A 20,990-nucleotide genomic window follows, 5' to 3' on the forward strand; every position below is an offset into this window, starting at 1 on the left:
GTGTCAGATAAGGGAGACATACAAAATGTGCAGTGCTGGGGGGCACCCAGGACCAGGGTTGAGAAACACTGTTCTAGAGTCTTCTGAATTCAAAGCAAATTCAAGTTTCCAATACAAAGTGGTTCAAGGGTCCACAAATGAGACCGAGATGTATCTGACCCCCTCTACGGTGGGCAGACCCTCGTGGTAGTGAGTGAGGCGTCCAGGGTGCAGGAGTGCCCAGCCTCTCCTGGGAGCGTTAACGGAGCAGTTGTACCTCAAGAACCGGCAGCCGCCACCCTGAACAGAAAGTCACGGATCATTAATACAGTCGGCTCTTGCTCTGTCAAACTGCTTCAAAATAGCAGACACATATTTAAAGGGGTCCTATTATGCTCATTTACAAAGTCTTGATTTTGTTTTGGGGGTGTACTAGAACAGGCTCTCATACTAGGTTGTTCGAAAAACACATTATTTTTCACATATTTTACATTATTACAACACCTCTCTCCCCAGTCTGGCATGAACGGCTCGAATAGTTCCTGTATCAAATGAAGGCCCGCCTTCTGAAGGGCCAGTGTGTGTTGTGATTGGATAGCCGGGTCAGTGTGTGCTGTGATTGGTTAGCCGGGCCAGTGTGTGTTGTGATTGGATAGCTGGCCTGGTTGGGAAATGTCACGCCCCTTACCATAGGGGCGTGACATACTTTACTTTCACAGCCTTACTGTGAGCTTCTGTATAAATATGGCGTCAAAATCAAATCAATTTGAGCTCGATTTAAACCCGGATGATTGTAACCACTCTAAGTTTGTCTGCCTTGGGAAAGCTAGCATGTCTCCGACATAGACATTACAGACTAACTAAAGTTGAAAAAGTGAAAAAGCATAATAGCACCCCTTTAAAGGTAATTGTTTCACTTTACAAGCACGAAGAAGGTATGGAAGCCCATTTCTGCCACTAAAAAAATTAAAAAAGGTAATTGTGACTTTTTCCCCTCACATTTCTGGCTTTTTCCTTGCAATTGTGAATTTAACCTCTCGCAATTCTGACTCTATTCCGTATTGTGTCTCGCAATTGGTCGAGATATAAAAATCACAATTCTGAGAAAAAAAGTCCACATTTCATTACATTTCAGTTTAAATCTCTCACTTATGACTATTTCACAGAGTTGTGAGTTTATGTCTCACAATTCTGACTTTATAACACGCAATTAGAACTTTATCATGCAATTCTGACTTTATAACATGCAATTAGAACTTTATCATGCAATTCAATTTCATAAAAAACACAAGAGAAAACTTAATTTTAGAATTCATTCTCCCCCCATTAAGTCCCATGCAAAGCATGCAGGACAGTTTCAGGTATTTCAACATTTTAAATAAACTAATTTAAAAGCGAATAATTCAAGTTTAGAAGAGAAACACAGTTTGGTTGTGTAGATCACAAATAATATGACTGACTAAATCGGACAACTGTGTTTCCTATTTTTTGCAGTGTACCATACTTAATCAATATTTTCTTTAGACACAAGCCAAAATGTTGCTTAATGTTGGTCAATACAACATTTTTTGGCTTTTTACAACTTACTATCATCACAAACAAAAGCTAAATTAGCTTTAATATAATATTTTAATAACACCAGAAAAATTTATAAAAGCCACAATCATTTCTGCACTCAGTAAAGCTAGCCAGTATGTTCTGCACATACTATGAATACTATAAAACACTAATCAAAATACTAAGCAAAATTGTTTTTTTAATTTGTTCTATGGGGAGTGTAATTTGCTTTTAGACAACTGAACAAAACAGTAATAAACCATGATTCACGCTCACCAGGAAAACAAGATTTTCGATTAGAACAATATAAAAATGCACTTTAAATAAGACACTTAACAAAAGGCATTTAACAAAAAGAAAACGGTGTATAGCAGAGCCAAGCATCACAGCCATGTTTTCACTCACCTGATAGTCAATCCCCAGTTGATTGAGCGCTATATTGATAGTGAAAGTAGAGGCGTCATGATGTGGTCTTAGTGCGGGTTGTTCATCAGGTTTATATCTGACTACAAACGCCAGATCAAACTGAGCCTGCAGGAGACAAACACACACACAGAGGCAGAGTCATCAAGCAGCATTCAAAGAAAACACCTCCACTCTGGTACATATTACAATGGCCACTCTTCCAGACCATGAGAATAAAATAATTATATCTCATTATATCTGGAGTTTCTCAAATATCTGGTTTCACTGGAAATAAATGTGTGACGCTGCTTCATGCTGACATGCAAACATCACCCAGTCAGGAATGTCTTCATTTTTACACAACTAGTCTAAAGTTATTCAAATTAAGATTTTTTGAAAGTGTCTTCTGCTCACCAAGGCTGCATTTATTTGATCAAAACTGCAGTAAGAACAGTAATATTGTGAAATATTATGACAATTTAAAATAACTGTGTTCTATGTGAATATGTTAAAATGTGACTTATTCCTGTGATCAAATCTGAATTTTCAGCATCATTACTCTTCAGTGTCACATGATCCTTCAGTAATCATTGTAATATGCTGATTTGCTGCTCGAGTTTTATCAATTATTATTGATACTCAATTATTAATAATGGTTCTTATTATTATCAATGTTGAAAACAGTTCTGCTTAATATTTATTATATATGATTACTTGATGAACAGAAAGTTCACATTTGAAATAGAAATATTGTGTAACACTATAAAAGTCTTTACTGTCACTTTTGATCAATTTAATGCATCTTTGCTGAACAAAAGTATACATTTCTTTTAAAAAATTGCTGACCTCAAAATATTTTAAAGGTAAAATAGTTTATATATTCTCAAAGACAGGACTATAATCTTATACAGTATGTACTATTACAAACTAACTATAATCTTGCCTCCAGGACTGAGTTTCACATAACAGATGTTTATATATACTCCACAAGAAAAAATAATAACTGAATTTATAAAAATGACCCGTTCAAAAGTTTACATACCCTTGAATCTTAATACCGTGTGTCGTTTCCTGGATGATCCATGACTGTTTTTATGTTTTGTGATAGTTGTTCATGAGTCCTGAGTTGGTCCTGAGCAGTTCAACTGCCTGCTGTTCTTCAGAAAAATCCCCCAGCTCCTGCACATTCTTTGGTTTTCCAGCATCTTCTGCATATTTGAACCTTTTCCAGCAGTGACTGTATGATTTTGAGATCCATCTTTTCACTCTAAGGACAACTGAGGGACTCAAATGCAACTATTACAGAAGGTTCAAACGCTCACTGATGTTCAAGAAGAAAAAACCATGCATTAAGAGATTTTTTTCTTATTTTGCCTACATATCATCTTTTTTTCTTTTAGTACTGCCCTTCAGAGGCTACAGAAGATAGTTACATGTTTCTCAGAAGACAAAATAAGTAAAATTTACCCTGATCTTCAAATTCAAAAGGTTTTCACTCTTAATGCATGGTTTTTCCTTCTTGAGCATCAGTGAGCGTATGAACCTTTTGTAATAGTTGCATATGAGTCCCTCAGTTGTCCTCAGTGTGAAAAGATGGATCTCAAAGTCATACAGTCACTGCTGGAAAAGGTTCAAATATGCAGAAGATGCTGGAAAACCAAAGAATGTGCAGGAGCTGGGGGATTTTTTTGGGAGGGTAACTGCTCAGGACCAAGGCAGGACTCATGAACAACTATCACAAAACAGAAAAACAGTCGTGGATCATCCAGGAAAAGACACCGTATTAAGATTCAAAGGTATGTAAACTTTTGAACGGGGACATTATTATAAATTCAGGTTTTTTTTTCTTTTCTTGTGGAGTATATATAAACATCTGTTATGTGAAATAGCTTATTCAGGACAGTAAAGCAGCAAAGGACCAGCTTAAACCAGCATCCCAGCGTCAAAACATACCTAACCAGCATATGCTGTTTTTTTCAACAGGGATATAAGATGATATTTTTCTATTTTCGTTGCAGCGATATGTGTCGAGACGACATTGACTGTGAATACAGTTGGTTTGAATGTATTTTATTTCTTCTGGTGATTTGAGTGTATTGTCTGACCTTGTTTCGAACTTTGGAGCAGAAGGCCATATCCGGATCAAGCGTTGCAGATTCAAACAGGTCAGGATCTTTGAGATCAGTCCTCAATGTATCGGCTTTTATCAGGAATATGTGAGAGATGTATGGCACATTCCACAAACCCCTGTGGAGGCACCGGAGAACAGTCACATGTTTGCCATTTGCCCCAGTTTGATGCATTTCAAAGACTGCTTCATATTTTTAGAGCAGTGAAATACACTCAACATACCAGACCTCCTTCCAACAACAATATCTCTGTGGATTCTCAGTGATTTCACAGAACAAATTAAACGAACTAAACACCAACTTACATGCGGCGTCCTTTAACTATGTCCATGTAATCCTCTGACCTGGCGTAGTACCCGTCGGCACTGAGTGCACCCCAGAAGTTTGTCCACAGACGCCCGGGTTTGGTCATCATTGGTGCAATGAAAGGCCTGTGAGGTTCATAAAAACAATGATTAGAATCAAAGAAAAAAGGCTTTGAAGGCATCAATATCAGGCATCCTCCACAGGTTTGCATGGCAAGTACATTATTGTACATGCAATATTTGTGCATGCTTACAAACAGATGCTATCCATACAGGTTCATTATTTCAAACCCTGAAATATATCTTTAAAAACGCCAGCTACATTACTTTATTTCAATAGGGGACATGAACTCAACAAAGAAAACATATTTGCCTTAATTTGTCAAGTACTTTCATTTCTTCAAGTCTTACTTCTTCACTTACTTATTGAGCTCAATTAAGATTCTAAGCATGTCTTCATTCTTTAAAACCACGTCCACGTCTTATGCAAATATGTTAATAATTTTAACAAAATAAGAGAGTTCATGAAAATTGCATGTTATTTTTTATTTAGTACTGTCCTGAATAAGCTATTTCACATAACAGATGTTTATATATACTCCACAAGAAAAAATAATAACTGAATTTATAAAAATGACCCGTTCAAAAGTTTACATACCCTTGAATCTTAATACCGTGTGTCGTTTCCTGGATGATCCATGACTGTTTTTATGTTTTGTGATAGTTGTTCATGAGTCCTGAGTTGGTCCTGAGCAGTTCCCCCCCCAAAAAAATCCCCCAGCTCCTGCACATTCTTTGGTTTTCCAGCATCTTCTGCATATTTGAACCTTTTCCAGCAGTGACTGTATGATTTTGAGATCCATCTTTTCACTCTAAGGACAACTGAGGGACTCAAATGCAACTATTACAGAAGGTTCAAACGCTCACTGATGTTCAAGAAGAAAAAACCATGCATTAAGAGATTTTTTTCTTATTTTGCCTACATATCATCTTTTTTTCTTTTAGTACTGCCCTTCAGAGGCTACAGAAGATAGTTACATGTTTCTCAGAAGACAAAATAAGTAAAATTTACCCTGATCTTCAAATTCAAAAGGTTTTCACTCTTAATGCATGGTTTTTCCTTCTTGAGCATCAGTGAGCGTATGAACCTTTTGTAATAGTTGCATATGAGTCCCTCAGTTGTCCTCAGTGTGAAAAGATGGATCTCAAAGTCATACAGTCACTGCTGGAAAAGGTTCAAATATGCAGAAGATGCTGGAAAACCAAAGAATGTGCAGGAGCTGGGGGATTTTTTTGGGAGGGTAACTGCTCAGGACCAAGGCAGGACTCATGAACAACTATCACAAAACAGAAAAACAGTCGTGGATCATCCAGGAAACGACACCGTATTAAGATTCAAAGGTATGTAAACTTTTGAACGGGGACATTATTATAAATTCAGTTTTTTTTTTCTTTTCTTGTGGAATATATATAAACATCTGTTATGTGAAATAGCTTATTCAGGACAGTAAAGCAGCAAAGGACCAGCTTAAACCAGCATCCCAGCGTCAAAACCTACCTAACCAGCATATGCTGTTTTTTTCAACAGGGATATAAGATGATATTTTTCTATTTTCGTTGCAGCGATATGTGTCGAGACGACATTGACTGTGAATACAGTTGGTTTGAATGTATTTTATTTCTTCTGGTGATTTGAGTGTATTGTCTGACCTTGTTTCGAACTTTGGAGCAGAAGGCCATATCCGGATCAAGCGTTGCAGATCTCATGAACAACTATCACAAAACAGAAAAACAGTCGTGGATCATCCAGGAAAAGACACCGTATTAAGATTCAAAGGTATGTAAACTTTTGAACGGGGACATTATTATAAATTCAGGTTTTTTTTTCTTTTCTTGTGGAGTATATATAAACATCTGTTATGTGAAATAGCTTATTCAGGACAGTAAAGCAGCAAAGGACCAGCTTAAACCAGCATCCCAGCGTCAAAACCTACCTAACCAGCATATGCTGTTTTTTTCAACAGGGATATAAGATGATATTTTTCTATTTTCGTTGCAGCGATATGTGTCGAGACGACATTGACTGTGAATACAGTTGGTTTGAATGTATTTTATTTCTTCTGGTGATTTGAGTGTATTGTCTGACCTTGTTTCGAACTTTGGAGCAGAAGGCCATATCCGGATCAAGCGTTGCAGATTCAAACAGGTCAGGATCTTTGAGATCAGTCCTCAATGTATCGGCTTTTATCAGGAATATGTGAGAGATGTATGGCACATTCCACAAACCCCTGTGGAGGCACCGGAGAACAGTCACATGTTTGCCATTTGCCCCAGTTTGATGCATTTCAAAGACTGCTTCATATTTTTAGAGCAGTGAAATACACTCAACATACCAGACCTCCTTCCAACAACAATATCTCTGTGGATTCTCAGTGATTTCACAGAACAAATTAAACGAACTAAACACCAACTTACATGCGGCGTCCTTTAACTATGTCCATGTAATCCTCTGACCTGGCGTAGTACCCGTCGGCACTGAGTGCACCCCAGAAGTTTGTCCACAGACGCCCGGGTTTGGTCATCATTGGTGCAATGAAAGGCCTGTGAGGTTCATAAAAACAATGATTAGAATCAAAGAAAAAAGGCTTTGAAGGCATCAATATCAGGCATCCTCCACAGGTTTGCATGGCAAGTACATTATTGTACATGCAATATTTGTGCATGCTTACAAACAGATGCTATCCATACAGGTTCATTATTTCAAAACCTGAAATATATCTTTAAAGACACCAGCTACATTACTTTATTTCAATAGGGGACATGAACTCAACAAAGAAAACATATTTGCCTTAATTTGTCAAGTACTTTCATTTCTTCAAGTCTTACTTCTTCACTTACTTATTGAGCTCAATTAAGATTCTAAGCATGTCTTCATTCTTTAAAACCACGTCCACGTCTATGCTGAAGAAGTATTCACAGTCAATGTTGTCTCGACACATATCGCTGCAACGAAAATAGAAAAAAAGAAATCAATGGAATATTCAAAGCATAGAGGAGCCATTCGTACAATGACAAACTATGGCCATGTCCACACGTACACGGGTATTTTTATAAACTGAGTTTTTCCTTCTTCCGTTTTTAAAAAAATCTCTGTCCAAATGAAAACGCAAACGCATGCTATGAAGCACTGTCAAGAGCATGCCAAACCAACAGGTGGCGACATAGTCTCAACCGTAAAGCCATGTTGGCCAATCAGAAGCCTGAAAAAAGTCTCCAGTAGGCGGAGATAACAGTGCAGGCGCCGACGTCACAAGCCAAAAACCCTGGCAGGCGTTTTCAAAAATGTTCGGTTTCAGTGACCTGTTGCTGCGTTTGCGTGTGGACGAACGGCCAAACCGCGTAGAAAAAACTGCGGTTTTAAAAATAACCGCGTTTGTGTGAAAAGGGCCTATGTTCACTGGTTATGGACGTTGAAGTATTAAAATTGACTCTGTTTATTTTTTGTAAAAATAACTATTGTATTTAAAAAAAAACACTCACAAGCCAATATCACGTGAGGTCAGAGGATCTATATCCTCCTCTGGTCCAATCAGCTTCACACCCTGGTATTCAGACTCGTGATACTCCAGAAATGAGCGTATGTGTGGTTCGTGATGTAATTCCTGCAAAAGACACGAATCAAAAGGATTGTCCTTCACGGTATATACTGAACATAAAAAAAAACATCCATGAAGAATTACAGTAATGAACATCAATGTAGGCGATTCATTAATATACACAAAGTTCATGTGAATCTAATCTGATCCGCCTTTAATGAAGACCCAACTTATGAAAAGACGCTCAACAGGACAGGCGTATCAGTTACCGAATACTGATCTTAGATAGATAGATGTCTATATAATAATAAATAAGGACTGTCACCATTTTAAGAGCTTAATTGGTAACACTTTACAATAAGGCCCCATTTATTAAAGAGGTCATATGATGCGTTTGCATGTTTTCCTTTTACTTTAGTGTGTTTTGTAGCTGTTTGTGCATGTATAAGATCTGCAAAGTTACAGAACACAAGAACCCGGACCACAGCTAAGACCATGTGATGCACACACTCCCAAAATGATGTGATAGTTATATACAGTATATTCTAAATAAACTACAAACAAAAAATAGATACATTTCTTTTTCCTCATTCTTTCTTGTAGCAATTCCCTCTCAGTCACACACCTGACAGCTCATTATGCAGGCCTTTGTCTTCTCAGGTGTGAATCACTCATTATACATGACCATTCACGCCCCCTCGCATATTCCTTTTCTACACAAAAAGTGTCTTAGAAAATTTAAATCAATATATTGTTTTCTGTGAGTGAGTAAACAAGATGATTTTCACATCATTCTGATGCAAAAACTCTAGACTTCAAGATCAGTTCTCAATAGTCTTGTGAACAAATGTTCTGTATGTGTTTTATGGCCTTATTTCAGTGACTTAAAAATTTTAGTTTTTCACTAAGCACGCATAAACGTTGTTTTCTCAAAAACACAATCACATACATACATGCTGCCCACATATTATTGTAGCCCAGTTTGTGCTGATTATGGTGCTACTAAACTTAGTCATTAAAATGTGTATTAGCAACTGAAAAAAGCACAAATGTCAGGACATGTCAAAACTTCTCCAGGGCCCAAAACACCCTCAGACCCCAGAGGGTTAAATACTAGCTTCAATGACAGCCCCACTTTGCGTATGCGCATTAAAATCCAATACCTGCGCATGCTCGTCAAACATCCAATACGTATTGGATCTGATCCAGCTACGTCATCGTACTACAGGCTGCAGCGAGGACCTCTTGAAAATATGGGGCAATTCCAACTTTGCTCGGACAATCTGGCGCTTCTGAATCAGAGCCCGTATGTATGTTTTAAAATGTGCTATTGACTGTTCAAATGCAGAGTTTGGTAAAGTGTAGAGTAATGCTTACTGTTTGTCGTTCTTACGATCACAAGTGCAGACAGAGATGGATTTATGTTTACAAATGTAGTATCCTCTGTAGCATTACATTTCCGACACATGCTTGAGATGTTCGGCCAATGACAACGCACTGGGTCAGCTGGCCAATCAGAGCACACTGCGCTTTTAGAAGGAGGGGCTTTGTAGAAATCGACACATTTTTTTCAACAAATCCTAGACGGCCACCGGGACAAGACCACAGGAACCAGTTGAGTCCTCTGCACAATCTGACTTTACTGCAGCCTGGAATTGAACTGCTGGTTTCGTCTGGTCAGAGGAGAATTGCCCCCCAACTGAGCCTTGTTTCTCCCAAGGTTTTTTCTCCATTCTGTCACCGATGGAGTTTTGGTTCCTTGCCGCTTTCGCCTCTGGCTTGCTTAGTTGGGGACACTTCATTTCCAGCGATATCGTCGACTTGATTGCACAGATACTATTTAAACTGAACTGAGCTGGATGATGACCACTGAATTCAATGATGATCTGCCTTTAACTGAACATTGAGTGTTTACTATTGTCCTTTTGCATTAATGACACACTATTTTCCTATTTAATGCTGCAAAGTTGCTTTGACACAATCTGTGTAAAGCACTATATAAATAAAGGTGACTTGACATTTTAGAAAGACTGTGCATAGAGGATCTGCAATAATGAACAGTACGTGAAAAATAATGCCTTTTTTGAACATTAAAGCATGCTAACATATTCTATTACACCCAATACACAAAATAATGAGCTTTGAAAGTAGCATCATATGACCCCTTTAACATTTGCAAATGCATTAGCTAACATGAACTAACATTTAATTTTGTTAATGTTAGTTAGTAAAAATAGAATTGTTCATTGTTTATTCATGTTAAAAATGTATAAGTAAAAATTTAACTTACCATAGACTAATATTAATAAATGCTGTTCAAGTATTGTTCATTGTAAATTCGTGTTAACTGATGTAGTTAACAAATGTTAACAATTAAACCTTATGGCAAAGTGTTACCGCTTAACTGTTAAAAATGCACAGAGTTATAAATCTGAACATAATGTTTTACCTGATTATAGATGAATAATTGGAGGCGGTTTTTGGGGTATTTGAGGTTAAGCAAGCGCTCAAAGAACACAGAGACGAAGGGTGTGGGCTGCTGGATGAAGATCCCAATGACCACCATAGGATATTGACTCTCCTGCAGACAAAAAACAGCCAAGCCATTCATAAACCAAGCAATTATTTAGCTGAAGCTTCATTTCAATTGAAATGTATATGTTTAGCTGCCTATGGAAGTGTCTATGAATGCTTATGGTGTAAACAGTGAAAATGTGCAGTAATTAGACTTTTATTGGTGTAAATTAATGTAGTCACGTTCATAAAGTTCTATATTATTTTGTATTATTTAAAATATATATTTTAATAATTTTAAAATTTGTATTGGTTCAATGCAATGTATTGTATGTGAACAGTGAACACTGAATTGAATTTCAGCTTTTTATTTCAATTTTAGATTTGTTTATTTATATATTTAATATGTCTGAATCAGCCTGACTAAAGTAGGCCATTTTTAAGGGTCACATCAGGTATAAACAGCTCCTTCGGGTAATAACTACACACTGTCAATCTTTACATTGTTATCATGAATATTTAATAATCAAGATGTATGGAGCCCTGCACATGCCACGCAGAAGAAAGAAATAGGTATCGAGTCCATAAATTAAAAAATTTGCTCCCACAACTTAATAATTTGTGGCCACATTTTTTGTGTTTGGTTTGGTTACTAATTAATTAGTCATGGGAGCTAATTCCTAATTTGTGGCCACAATATCTTGCTTTTTCCCCCTTCATGCTCCGTAAAAGTGGATTTGACTAAAGTTATTTCATAAAACAATCTATACAATAAATCTAAACACAACAGTTCCTTTATAAATGGCTTTCATGATTAATTTTAATTTAAAAAAACACTGATGGTAAAAATAGTAAACGTAAGGCCCACCTGGAGTCCAGAAAGAGGTCGCAGACCCTCGTTACATAATGTGCAGCCAGTCTCAAACATCCACAGATGTGGGATATAGTTCCCTAGGTAGTTTATCTGAAGCTGAAAGAAACAGCATTTTTTTTAAATTATTATTATTATTATTAAACTGAACAAGACAGAACGCTATAGAAAAGATCTTACTTTTACATTACAGTTATTTGGATCATAACACTAAAATAGTTTTACTTTGGTGGGTCCGTTGCCATGGATAATAACGGGTAGAGTGTTGTAAAGCACATTTCTGGCTCGCACGCGTCCATCTTCAAACTTCAGCACGACCTCATCTGTTCATGCAATTAAAAATATATATATATATATCATTAATATTCTGATTAAAATTCGACATAATCGTTCAGTTGCAGCTGAATTATGTTTGAATCGTTGTGTAGTTATATGATCAGTTAAATGTCCATAAATATCTACTGGCCCATTCATAAAGGATTTCCTCCATAAATGTTTAAATGAATCTCCCTTGGGCATCTGTAATGGATACCTGTGATCCAGAAAGAGAAAGGAAGCTTTTTAAACCACCTAAAGTCGCTCTCCTCCCACAATCTGGCAGTGAGTCAAAACTACAGCTGCCAGGCGAGCAGAACGCAGCTTTAAACTCAAATAGAAGACTTCAGTCCACGTGAAACCAATCAGCATTTGAGACCCTCAGCAAAGCATTGCATTAGCGATTCCTCATTAAACTGAAAGGTTACAGAAAGAGGAAACATCCCAGCAGGCATCAGAGAGCGAGAACTGTACTGACGCTGCACCATAAAAAGGGATGCTTTTCTTCAGAGAGCTGATGCTAGGGAGAAATTTGCAGAAGCCTCCTTAAAGTTTACAATGGAGCTGTTCTCCAATTAAATCTCCAACAGCTGTATTTCTAAAGCGGGCTGTAAGAACACAAAACGATACACTTACCAAGAGCTCCGTGAAGATTCTGGAACAATCTGCACTTGTTGTCCAGAGTTATATTTATAGACTTCTAAAGAGGAAATGACAGGGAAGAAAATGTCAAAACGCAGTGTAAACACATTTAATGTGTCATTACTGAAAACTGTGAACTTGACTGTGCATTCTGAGAACAGGGCAACATATCTTAAAACAGAGCAATAAAGTTTTAGGAAACCACGCTATGCCCAACAAACTATAGCCAAACACTCACTCTTTTCTCCGGGTTGATATATAGCTTGGTGAAAAAGAGTTGGTCACTGTCACTATCTGCTCCTGACCAGTCCGAAAGCATCTGTTTAAGATTGGGTGCATAGCCAATGAAGCCTAGAAAAAAAGAAAACATCCAGCGTAACAATGGAAAAAGCCCATAAATAAACAGACGCATATTATTATTATTATCTGGTTTAGGTGTGTACTTGGATGATTTAAACTTTGAATTATTAGTCATGAAAAGAAGGAAGAGAGTGGATTTTCAGAGAGGCTACAGATGGCAATAATGACAGTAAAGTATTCTCTGATTATATGCAAGTATGAGAAAAATGAGTGATTGTGAGAAAGGAAGAAGCCTCAAAAGTCTTAGTAAAGCAGTTCCTAGTAAATGTAGCCTAACTCTCTACAAAGACAAGAATATGAGCTCTTCGCAATTACATTCAACCGCTGAATTATAAGGTTAAAAGTGATTATTTTAGTTGGTGGTATGCTTGGTTATAGCTACTGTATGATGAATTACAAGATATTATTAAAGGCATTGGTTTGCTTCCATTCTATTCTATGCACCATTGCCTCCAAAACTAAAGCATTCATCCACTGTTAAAATAATAATTTTATAATTGCTGAATTTAGGGCTTTAAAATAAACAAAGACCCAAGTATAACATACTGTAATCGACAAAATAAAGTATAATTGTATATACAACACAGTTCTAATTGTAATGCATTATTTTGTTTTGAAGACATTTTATTGAAGTATTACAGTAATGAGAATGGTTTAATTTTCATGAAAATAACGTAACAAAATTGGATCTTAGTGGTCCTAAAAAGAGCCTCTTTGTATTTAAATAAAACATTTTTTTTAATTACTCTTTTGATTTTGTGGTGAAATATATGGTGCATTCGAGTCATGTCGGAAAGATCGTACTTTAGGAGTTGAACGCACATTAACGCCACCACAATATCATAATCATGAATGGGAAACTCTTTTCTTTGAGCCCGAGTTTACCGAGTGACAGTAAATGTATTTTATATATATACTGTATATATATATATATATATATATTTACAATATAACTAACAAAGTTGCATATAAAAAATATAGTATTTTGTAATATGTATAGTAAAAATAGTATCGTTCAATGATGATTGTATATATATATATATATATGTGACCCTGATAAACCCCGCCCTCGGGAAAAGGCAGCAAAGGGGGCGAGGCCATGCTGCACTGCTTTAGAGAAGAGGAAGAGAAAACTAGAGGTGCACGTAAAAATCTATTCATATATGAATCACGATTCTGTCTTCTAACGATTCTAATGGATTCACAAGTTTCAAAATCAATGTTCTAAAGCAGCGGTTCTTAATACTGTTCCTCGCGTCCCCCTGCTCTGCACACGCTCTTCATCTCTCTCTCTCTCTCTCTCTCTGTCTCTCATTCAGCTCAGCTCCAACAATGAACTGTTCCAATTATACACTTATTTTCACATAGCTAAGAGAAGCGTTAAACAAGCGTTAGATGCGCACTAGAGGCGGTTTAGCCAATCACAACACACTGGACTAGCGAACCAATCAGAGCCTATCGCCTATTTCTGAGGGAGGGGCTTCATAAAAGAAGGAAATGATCAGTGCGTTTCTCAGAGAAGGGACAGAGCGGTGTGGAATAAAGGTAAACTATGTGAAAAATAATGCTTTTTTAAAAAACGAAGCATTAACACATGTTAGACTGCACCCCATGAACACAATCAAGCCCAGAAAAAAAACAGTGAACCACTCCTTTAAAAAACATTGCTGTATTTTTTGTAAAAAAAAAAAAGGATATCGACATCTTGCTCTGACTAAAGAGATTTGAACACACCTGATGTCGTATTTATGACTTTCCGACTAGTAAACAAAGCTCCCAGGAGGCCATGTCATTGTGGATATCGACATCTTGCTCTGACTAAAGAGATTTGAACACACCTGATGCCGTATTTATGACTTTCCGACTAGTAAACAAAGCTCCCAGGAGGCCATGTCATTGTGAAATGTATGTGTAAATGATTCATAACATTCATTTTGAATCCAAAACTATACAAAATGGAGCTTACAGAGCTTATCGTACATCTAAAGCTAATAATAGAACAAGAGAGAAAGACATGCCTCCTGCTCCAAGGAACCTCTTCCCTTCCCTGACATGAGGATGCTTGTCTTCCAGGTGACGGTCCGGCCAGATGAGTGTCTCGGCAGAAAACACAACTCTGTGCTTGGCCTGCTGAAATTTCTTCAGCAGCTCTCTCGGACCAGAAGAAAAGATCACGTCATAGCTGTGGAAAGCCCAAGCATAAACAATCGTTACTGTCAATGATCAACACTGATAGCGGAAACGGTACAGACAAATCATTCCAGGCATGATTATGATGGACATAACTACCTATCCACTAAAAGAATGACTCTGTTCTCGTCCTGTATGTCCTCCAGAGCAGACTTCAGCAGGCGCACCTTCTGCCCTCCACCTGGAGGAGACATGTAATCTCCACCTTTCCATGATTCACCCCTCCCGAGAACCTAAAAAACAGCAGAGGAATGTCAGGCATCAGTCTGTGGATCATAACCTGTGAACTGTGTTATATTGGGGGCATCTAACAAAAATGTCAAGGTCATATTTAACCCATATTTAATGTAATTTTCATTAAGAACAAAAAGTGACAGGATGATGCTAATTAATAAAATACTACAAAATGACATGCAATATATTGATATACATCAGAATAAATTAAAGGTAAAGTAGTAATTATTTATGCATTACGATTTAAACAGTATATAATTATGTTTTTGTGCATTATAGCAAGGATGAGAATGATATTTTGGCATGTTTAGCATACAGGACGATTATGCATCAACCAATGTGTTATTATAGGAAACAAATCGATTTTTCTAAGTGTCTTTAAAATACTAAATCTACTATTCTAATTAAAATTGTATTTTGACAATTTAGTCGAATAATTGAATAACTGATGACAGACGAAGCAGAATCCCAGTAAAAAAGATTCATCTGAAAGGTAAATTTATGCTATGACTTTTATACAGGCATAGGCTATTTACATATTTAATTGGCCGTATTTTAATTGAAGATTAGTCATAAAAGCACCATTAATTTCACTCAATTAGCCTATAAGTTTCAATGAATGCGAAGAGATGTCTAAAATGTAATACTGAATAATAACCCCATTAATTACAATAAGTATTTCATTTAAAAATAATAACACTACTATCAACATGCCACTTGGGTCCTTCTGTGCCAACTCTGGGGCCCATTTTACCTCAAGGGTCTAATTTTATCTTTTCACTTTTACTTTTTACCTAAAAAAAAACTAGCTTTCACGGCACAAATCCAAAAAGCATTGATGTGTCCACAAATCATTCCCAAATAGACACAAAAAAATGTAATATTCAATATAATATGATGCCATAAATTATTCTTTTCTAGAGAAACAAAACTAGATTAACCTCAAAACTGTTTCGACTGATTTAAAACTCACAAATGACTAAATTCATCAGAAGTGTTCAGATGAGATTTTGTGCCTTCTATAGCTAGTCAAGAGAAAAAAAATCGATCTGAATTATAACCTGATAACTTCATAGAAAACCCTAACGTTGCACTTTATTAACATACTTATTTCAAACCAGTGACTGTAGAATAACCGCCTCACCTTGATGGTGTAATTGAAGTGCTTTGCGGATATTTTCTAGAGAAACAAAACTAGATTAACCTCACAAATGACTAAATTCATCAGAAGTGTTCAGATGAGATTTTGTGCCTTCTATAGCTAGTCAAGAGAAAAAAAATCGATCTGAATTATAACCTGATAACTTCATAGAAAACCCTAACGTTGCACTTTATTAACATACTTATTTCAAACCAGTGACTGTAGAATAACCGCCTCACCTTGATGGTGTAATTGAAGTGCTTTGCGGATCTCAAGAAGCGCCTGAAGCCATCAGTCTCCTGCGTGGCCACAGTCAGCACGAGAAGATCTCCTGAAAACACACAACAGCATGAACACACAGGAACGTGCAGCTCCTCTGTCTACGTGCTGGAAGAGCACATCCTAATGGGAATCCCACAGCCACTGCTCTCTTGTGAGGATCAGACAGCAACTCCAGGCACAGCTGCAATATTAAAGGGATAGTTCACCCAAAAATGAAAATGTGATGTTTATCTGCTTACCCCCAGGGCATCCAAGATGTAGGTGACTTTTGGCGCTTTTCCACTGCGTGGTACGACTCGGCTCGGTACGGCTCAATATGGCACGGCACGGCTCGGTTTGCGTTTCCACTGCAGTTTAGTATCGCTTTAGAGCGGGCGGGATTATTCACATGTCGTTATAGTTGCGACGGTGGTGTCGTTAGGTAGTGACGATTCTCTCCGGCCAATCCGTGATCGGCAGAGTTTACACGTCACGTTTTGGTAACGGTACGGTTCGCTTGGAACCCCCACCGCGGTGGTACTAAAAAAAGTACCAGGTACCAGGTAATGTACCCAGTGGAAACCCCCCCAAAAGTGACCCGTACGGAGCCGTACCATGCAGTGGAAAAGCGCCATTTGTTTCTTCAGTAGAACACAAACGGAGATTTTTAACACAAACCGTTGCAGTCTGTCAGTCTTATAATGGCAGTAAGATGGGAATCATGGCTTTGAGAGTCAAAAAACATACACAATCAAAACCAAATTAAACCCTGCGGCTCGTGATGATACTTATAATGCACTTATAATTATAAAGCAAGAAGAAGAAGAAGACGCGAACGCGCTCAGGACAGTTCGGACATTGCGGAGAATCAGAGGTAAAAAAACGATATAAATACTGTTCAGTTTCTTGCACAGACCGATCGTTTCGTGTCTTTACACATCAATGTATCGTCACGAGCCGCAGGGTTTAATTTGGTTTTGTTTGTGTATGTTTTTTTGACTCTCAAAGCCGTGATTCCCATCCACTTGCATTATAAGACTGACAGACTGCAACGGTTTGAGTTAAAAATCTCCGTCTGTGTTCTACTGAAGAAACAAAGTCACCTACATCTTGGATGCCCTGGGGGTAAGCAGATAAACATCACATTTTCATTTTTGGGTGAACTATCCCTTTAACATACTCGTATACATTATTCGACCTGGTCAAGAAAGCTAGTTCTGCTGCAAAAGTGGTATCTCTTTAGCCGACACTGTGCTTTATTTATTTTTCTTGCAACGCAGTCTAGGTTACCTTGAACATATCTGGCTCCGAGAAAACGAGCGTAGCTACAATGTAACAAAGTCTTTTGTTGCACTCACATTTCGCAATTTTAGTTTTTTGTTGTTGTTGCTCTTATTTACAAACGTGAGAACTTTTTGCATCGTTTTAGTGTAATTTGCTGTGATTGATCATCATAAGCTGAGCGGATCCGCACTGATATCTGTGTGAAGAAGGGGTCCACGTCAGCGGTGCGTCTGGAGAACTGTATCAATGCAAACAGCCTGTTCACACTGAGATCAGCTGAAAGCACTGCCTTACCCTCGGGGATCGAGCCCTGCTGATTACAGGCGAGCGGAGAAAAGGACGCAAACAAACAGGCGAGCATGCCCAGAACTCCTCTCATCTTCGGACCCGTTATTCTTCCGTCCTCCACAGTAACACGGCGGCTGATGAAACAAGGCCTTTCCTCGAGAGAGAGTTAGTTCTGCATTCCCGAGCAAACACAGCCTGCCCACTCCTGCCTTCCTCCACCCTCGGCTTCAGCAGAAGGAGAGGAGCAGCTCAGTTTGTTATGAACGGGAGTTCAAAGCGTCACAACTGTCCTCGATGTATACAATTACAAGGAGGGAAAAAGCATGAATAAAACCACTTTTTTTTACTCCAATTCATATTTCTGATGGTATGTTAAAGTTTTGTCTTCAAAAAAAAAAAAGCTATAGGCAAAAGAGTTTGTTGAACACAATTGTCACACTGGAATGTGAAATTAGATAGGCTTTTTAGCAAAAGTAAATTAAAACACAATATTTGAATATAGGCTAGTAACGAAATCTAATATATACATTTTTGAACCTTTCAATTATAAACATTTATAAACTTCCAGATGAAATCTTTTTATAGTTAACTCTTGTCTGTACAGTGGGCTACAAATTAAATATGAATGCAAATTAAAAACAAAAACAAATTATGTCAGACTATTTCATAATAATAATGAAATATAAATTATATATACATTTATATGCATGCATTTAATTGACACTTTTATCCAAAGTGACTTACAAAAGAAGAACAAAAGCCAACAATATAGTTTATTAGGCAACTAGAGAAAGCGATCTATTATATATATATATATATATATATTAAGTGCATTTATCAAATGTTAAAAAAAATCTATAATTATCTTTTATTACAAGTTATACAAGTATTAGGCCTGTCAAAAATATGCAGCATTTATTTATTTATTTAATGCACATATAAAATATGTTGGTTACCCAATATAATTAAATACCAACACACTTATTTATTTATTTATCTATTTATTAAAAAAAAAAATTATATATATATATATATATATATATATATATATACCATTATATTTAAAACTGTCGTCTTTAAAACAAACTATCTCATCTATTAGTTCCACGGACTGAAAACAGCAAAGGCAGCAGTCATCACCGTTTCGACGTTGCCAGGTCGGTCTTAAATACTGGTCCAGGATCAGTTTTGTCTTCCGCTGCGTTGCAGGGACGTTAAACACGCTGCTAAGGGCTGATCCTGGAACAGCGATTTCAAGCGCTTTAGCCACAGCTCGAACTACGACAGGTCTTCGACACTTCCGGTGTTTTTACGGCAGCCTGCTGGTCTTCCTTCCGCAAGCAGAGGTGTCAGCTGGCTGAGGGAGACATGTACACACAGCAAATAACACAGACAAGCGACCGTCGAAATAACTGAACTCTAGCCGGAACACGCGGCGCAAACATTGCTTCGAGGCGACAAAGTAAACGCGGAAGGGTGAGCAGAACTGTGCTGACTAGCCTGATAACAGCAACTACAGCACTGCAATAAACACAAACTGTGCAGCTACAAGTTGCTGGTTTAACAGATGTTTGGAGTTGTTTTGCACTTATTTGAACGGAAACTCGACACTCAAGTGTTTGCTTCGTCAATGAGGAAGTAGGGGTTTCCAGCACTCAGTGACTGAAGAAATTATTATAGCCCTTTGTGCGCGTTGCTCTTCAAGTCAAGCTTGATAAGTTAACACTACTATGCCTGTCAGAGCTGTCTGCCACTCCCAGCTTTTACTGCTGTCAGGAAGTCACTGATGCCCGCTGCAGTGATCGCCCTCCACTGATGCCCACTGCAGTGATCGCCCTCCACTGATGCCCGCTGCAGTGATCGCCCTCCACTGATGCCCACTGCAGTGATCGCCCTCCACTGATGCCCGCTGCAGTGATCGCCCTCCACTGATGCCCGCTGCAGTGATCGCCCTCCACTGAATATCTGGCAAGTCGACTGAGCACAGTCTGACATAATTGCTATTCAGTATATATATTTCAGGTTCATTGTATGCACCTCAACATTTTTTTTACAGTTCTGAATTAAAGGGATAGCTCACCCAAAAGTGAAAATTCTGGAGTCATTTACTCACCCTTAAGTTGTTCCAAACCTGTATGAAATTTTCTTCTGTTGAACTCAAAAGTAGATATTTTGAAGAATGTTGATAACCAAACAGTTGCTGAAAGCCATTGACTACCATAGTTTTTTTTTTTCATACTATGGAAGTCAATGGCAAGCAGCAAATGTTTGGGTACCAACAATCTTCAAAATATCTTCTTGTGTGTTCAGCAGAGGAGAGAAACTTATATAGGTTTGGAATTTTTATTTTTGGGTGAACTATCCCTTTAATTAATCTTAGGGGTCATATCATGACAAATCCTTCCTTCCTTAATCTTAGAAGTATTCAGTGTATTATGGAAGTACAGTACAAACAGTACAGTAGTTTTAACTCAAAATCCCCCCCTTCCCCTGGAAAAAAAGACAGAAAGAAATATAAAAAATTGGACAGAAACTGGAAACTGCCACTAGCCAAATACAAGTATTGAGTGTAATGTAAATTGGCCTTCTCTACCAGCCACTGCACTCTTAAATATAAAGGTTCCAAAAGGAGGGTTTTGTAGCAATGAACCATAGAAGAACCATTTTCAGTAAACCATTTTTTTATTTTACAGCTAAACTACATCTACTTTTTCCGCTATAAAGAACCTTTTGCACAATGGTAAGGTTCCATGGACGTTAAAGGTTCTTTTGGAACAAAAGATGCCAATAAAGAACCTTTATTTTTAAGAGTGTACAAGATCTTAGATTATCCTTTGACAGGTAATGCTGCTGATTAGAAACAACAACACACTCTTCTTGAATTCTTCTTGAGTAAGCGCCCTTTTTATGTATATATAT

General features: G+C 37.6%; 2 protein-coding genes across 2 annotated transcripts in view; one reads left to right on the forward strand and one right to left on the reverse strand.

Annotated features, from left to right (window-relative positions):
* Nucleotides 1-12: 12 nt before the first annotated feature.
* LOC107602447 (procollagen-lysine,2-oxoglutarate 5-dioxygenase 1-like) lies at nt 13-18,311 on the reverse strand. The gene is made up of 17 exons (XM_016294940.1): nt 18,078-18,311; nt 16,478-16,569; nt 14,963-15,096; nt 14,692-14,855; nt 12,552-12,664; nt 12,308-12,371; nt 11,582-11,679; nt 11,354-11,455; nt 10,421-10,552; nt 7,916-8,037; nt 7,274-7,378; nt 6,851-6,976; nt 6,433-6,663; nt 4,376-4,501; nt 4,047-4,188; nt 1,942-2,100; nt 13-279 (listed from the first exon to the last, which is right to left on the reverse strand). Exons 1-17 carry the CDS (start codon nt 18,160-18,162, stop codon nt 124-126), a joined length of 2,151 nt encoding a protein of 716 aa, XP_016150426.1. The 5' UTR covers nt 18,163-18,311; the 3' UTR covers nt 13-123.
* A 2,510-nt stretch (nt 18,312-20,821) lies between these two features.
* LOC107602448 (uncharacterized protein KIAA2013 homolog) overlaps nt 20,822-20,990 on the forward strand; it is a 5,103-nt gene continuing 4,934 nt past the window's right edge. The window contains exon 1 of the mRNA XM_016294941.1: nt 20,822-20,912. Within this exon, the coding sequence (XP_016150427.1) occupies nt 20,822-20,912 (91 nt within the window). The remainder of the gene's footprint in view (nt 20,913-20,990) is intronic.

The sequence above is a fragment of the Sinocyclocheilus grahami genome, unplaced genomic scaffold (genome assembly GCF_001515645.1).
Source record: "Sinocyclocheilus grahami isolate Dianchi unplaced genomic scaffold, SAMN03320097.WGS_v1.1 scaffold327.1, whole genome shotgun sequence".
NCBI lineage: Eukaryota > Metazoa > Chordata > Actinopteri > Cypriniformes > Cyprinidae > Sinocyclocheilus > Sinocyclocheilus grahami.

Bases quoted from the DNA above. Each gene is read 5' to 3' on its own strand.
- LOC107602447 (XM_016294940.1), bottom strand. From the start codon at position 18,162: ATGAGAGGAGTTCTGGGCATGCTCGCCTGTTTGTTTGCGTCCTTTTCT. The intron at 11,456-11,581 runs GTAAAACTATTT...TGTTTCTTTCAG, and splicing joins ATGGCAACGGACCCACCAAA to CTTCAGATAAACTACCTAGG. The intron at 2,101-4,046 runs GTCAGACAATAC...GCTGCTTGATGA, and splicing joins GCTCCAAAGTTCGAAACAAG to CTCTGCCTCTGTGTGTGTGT.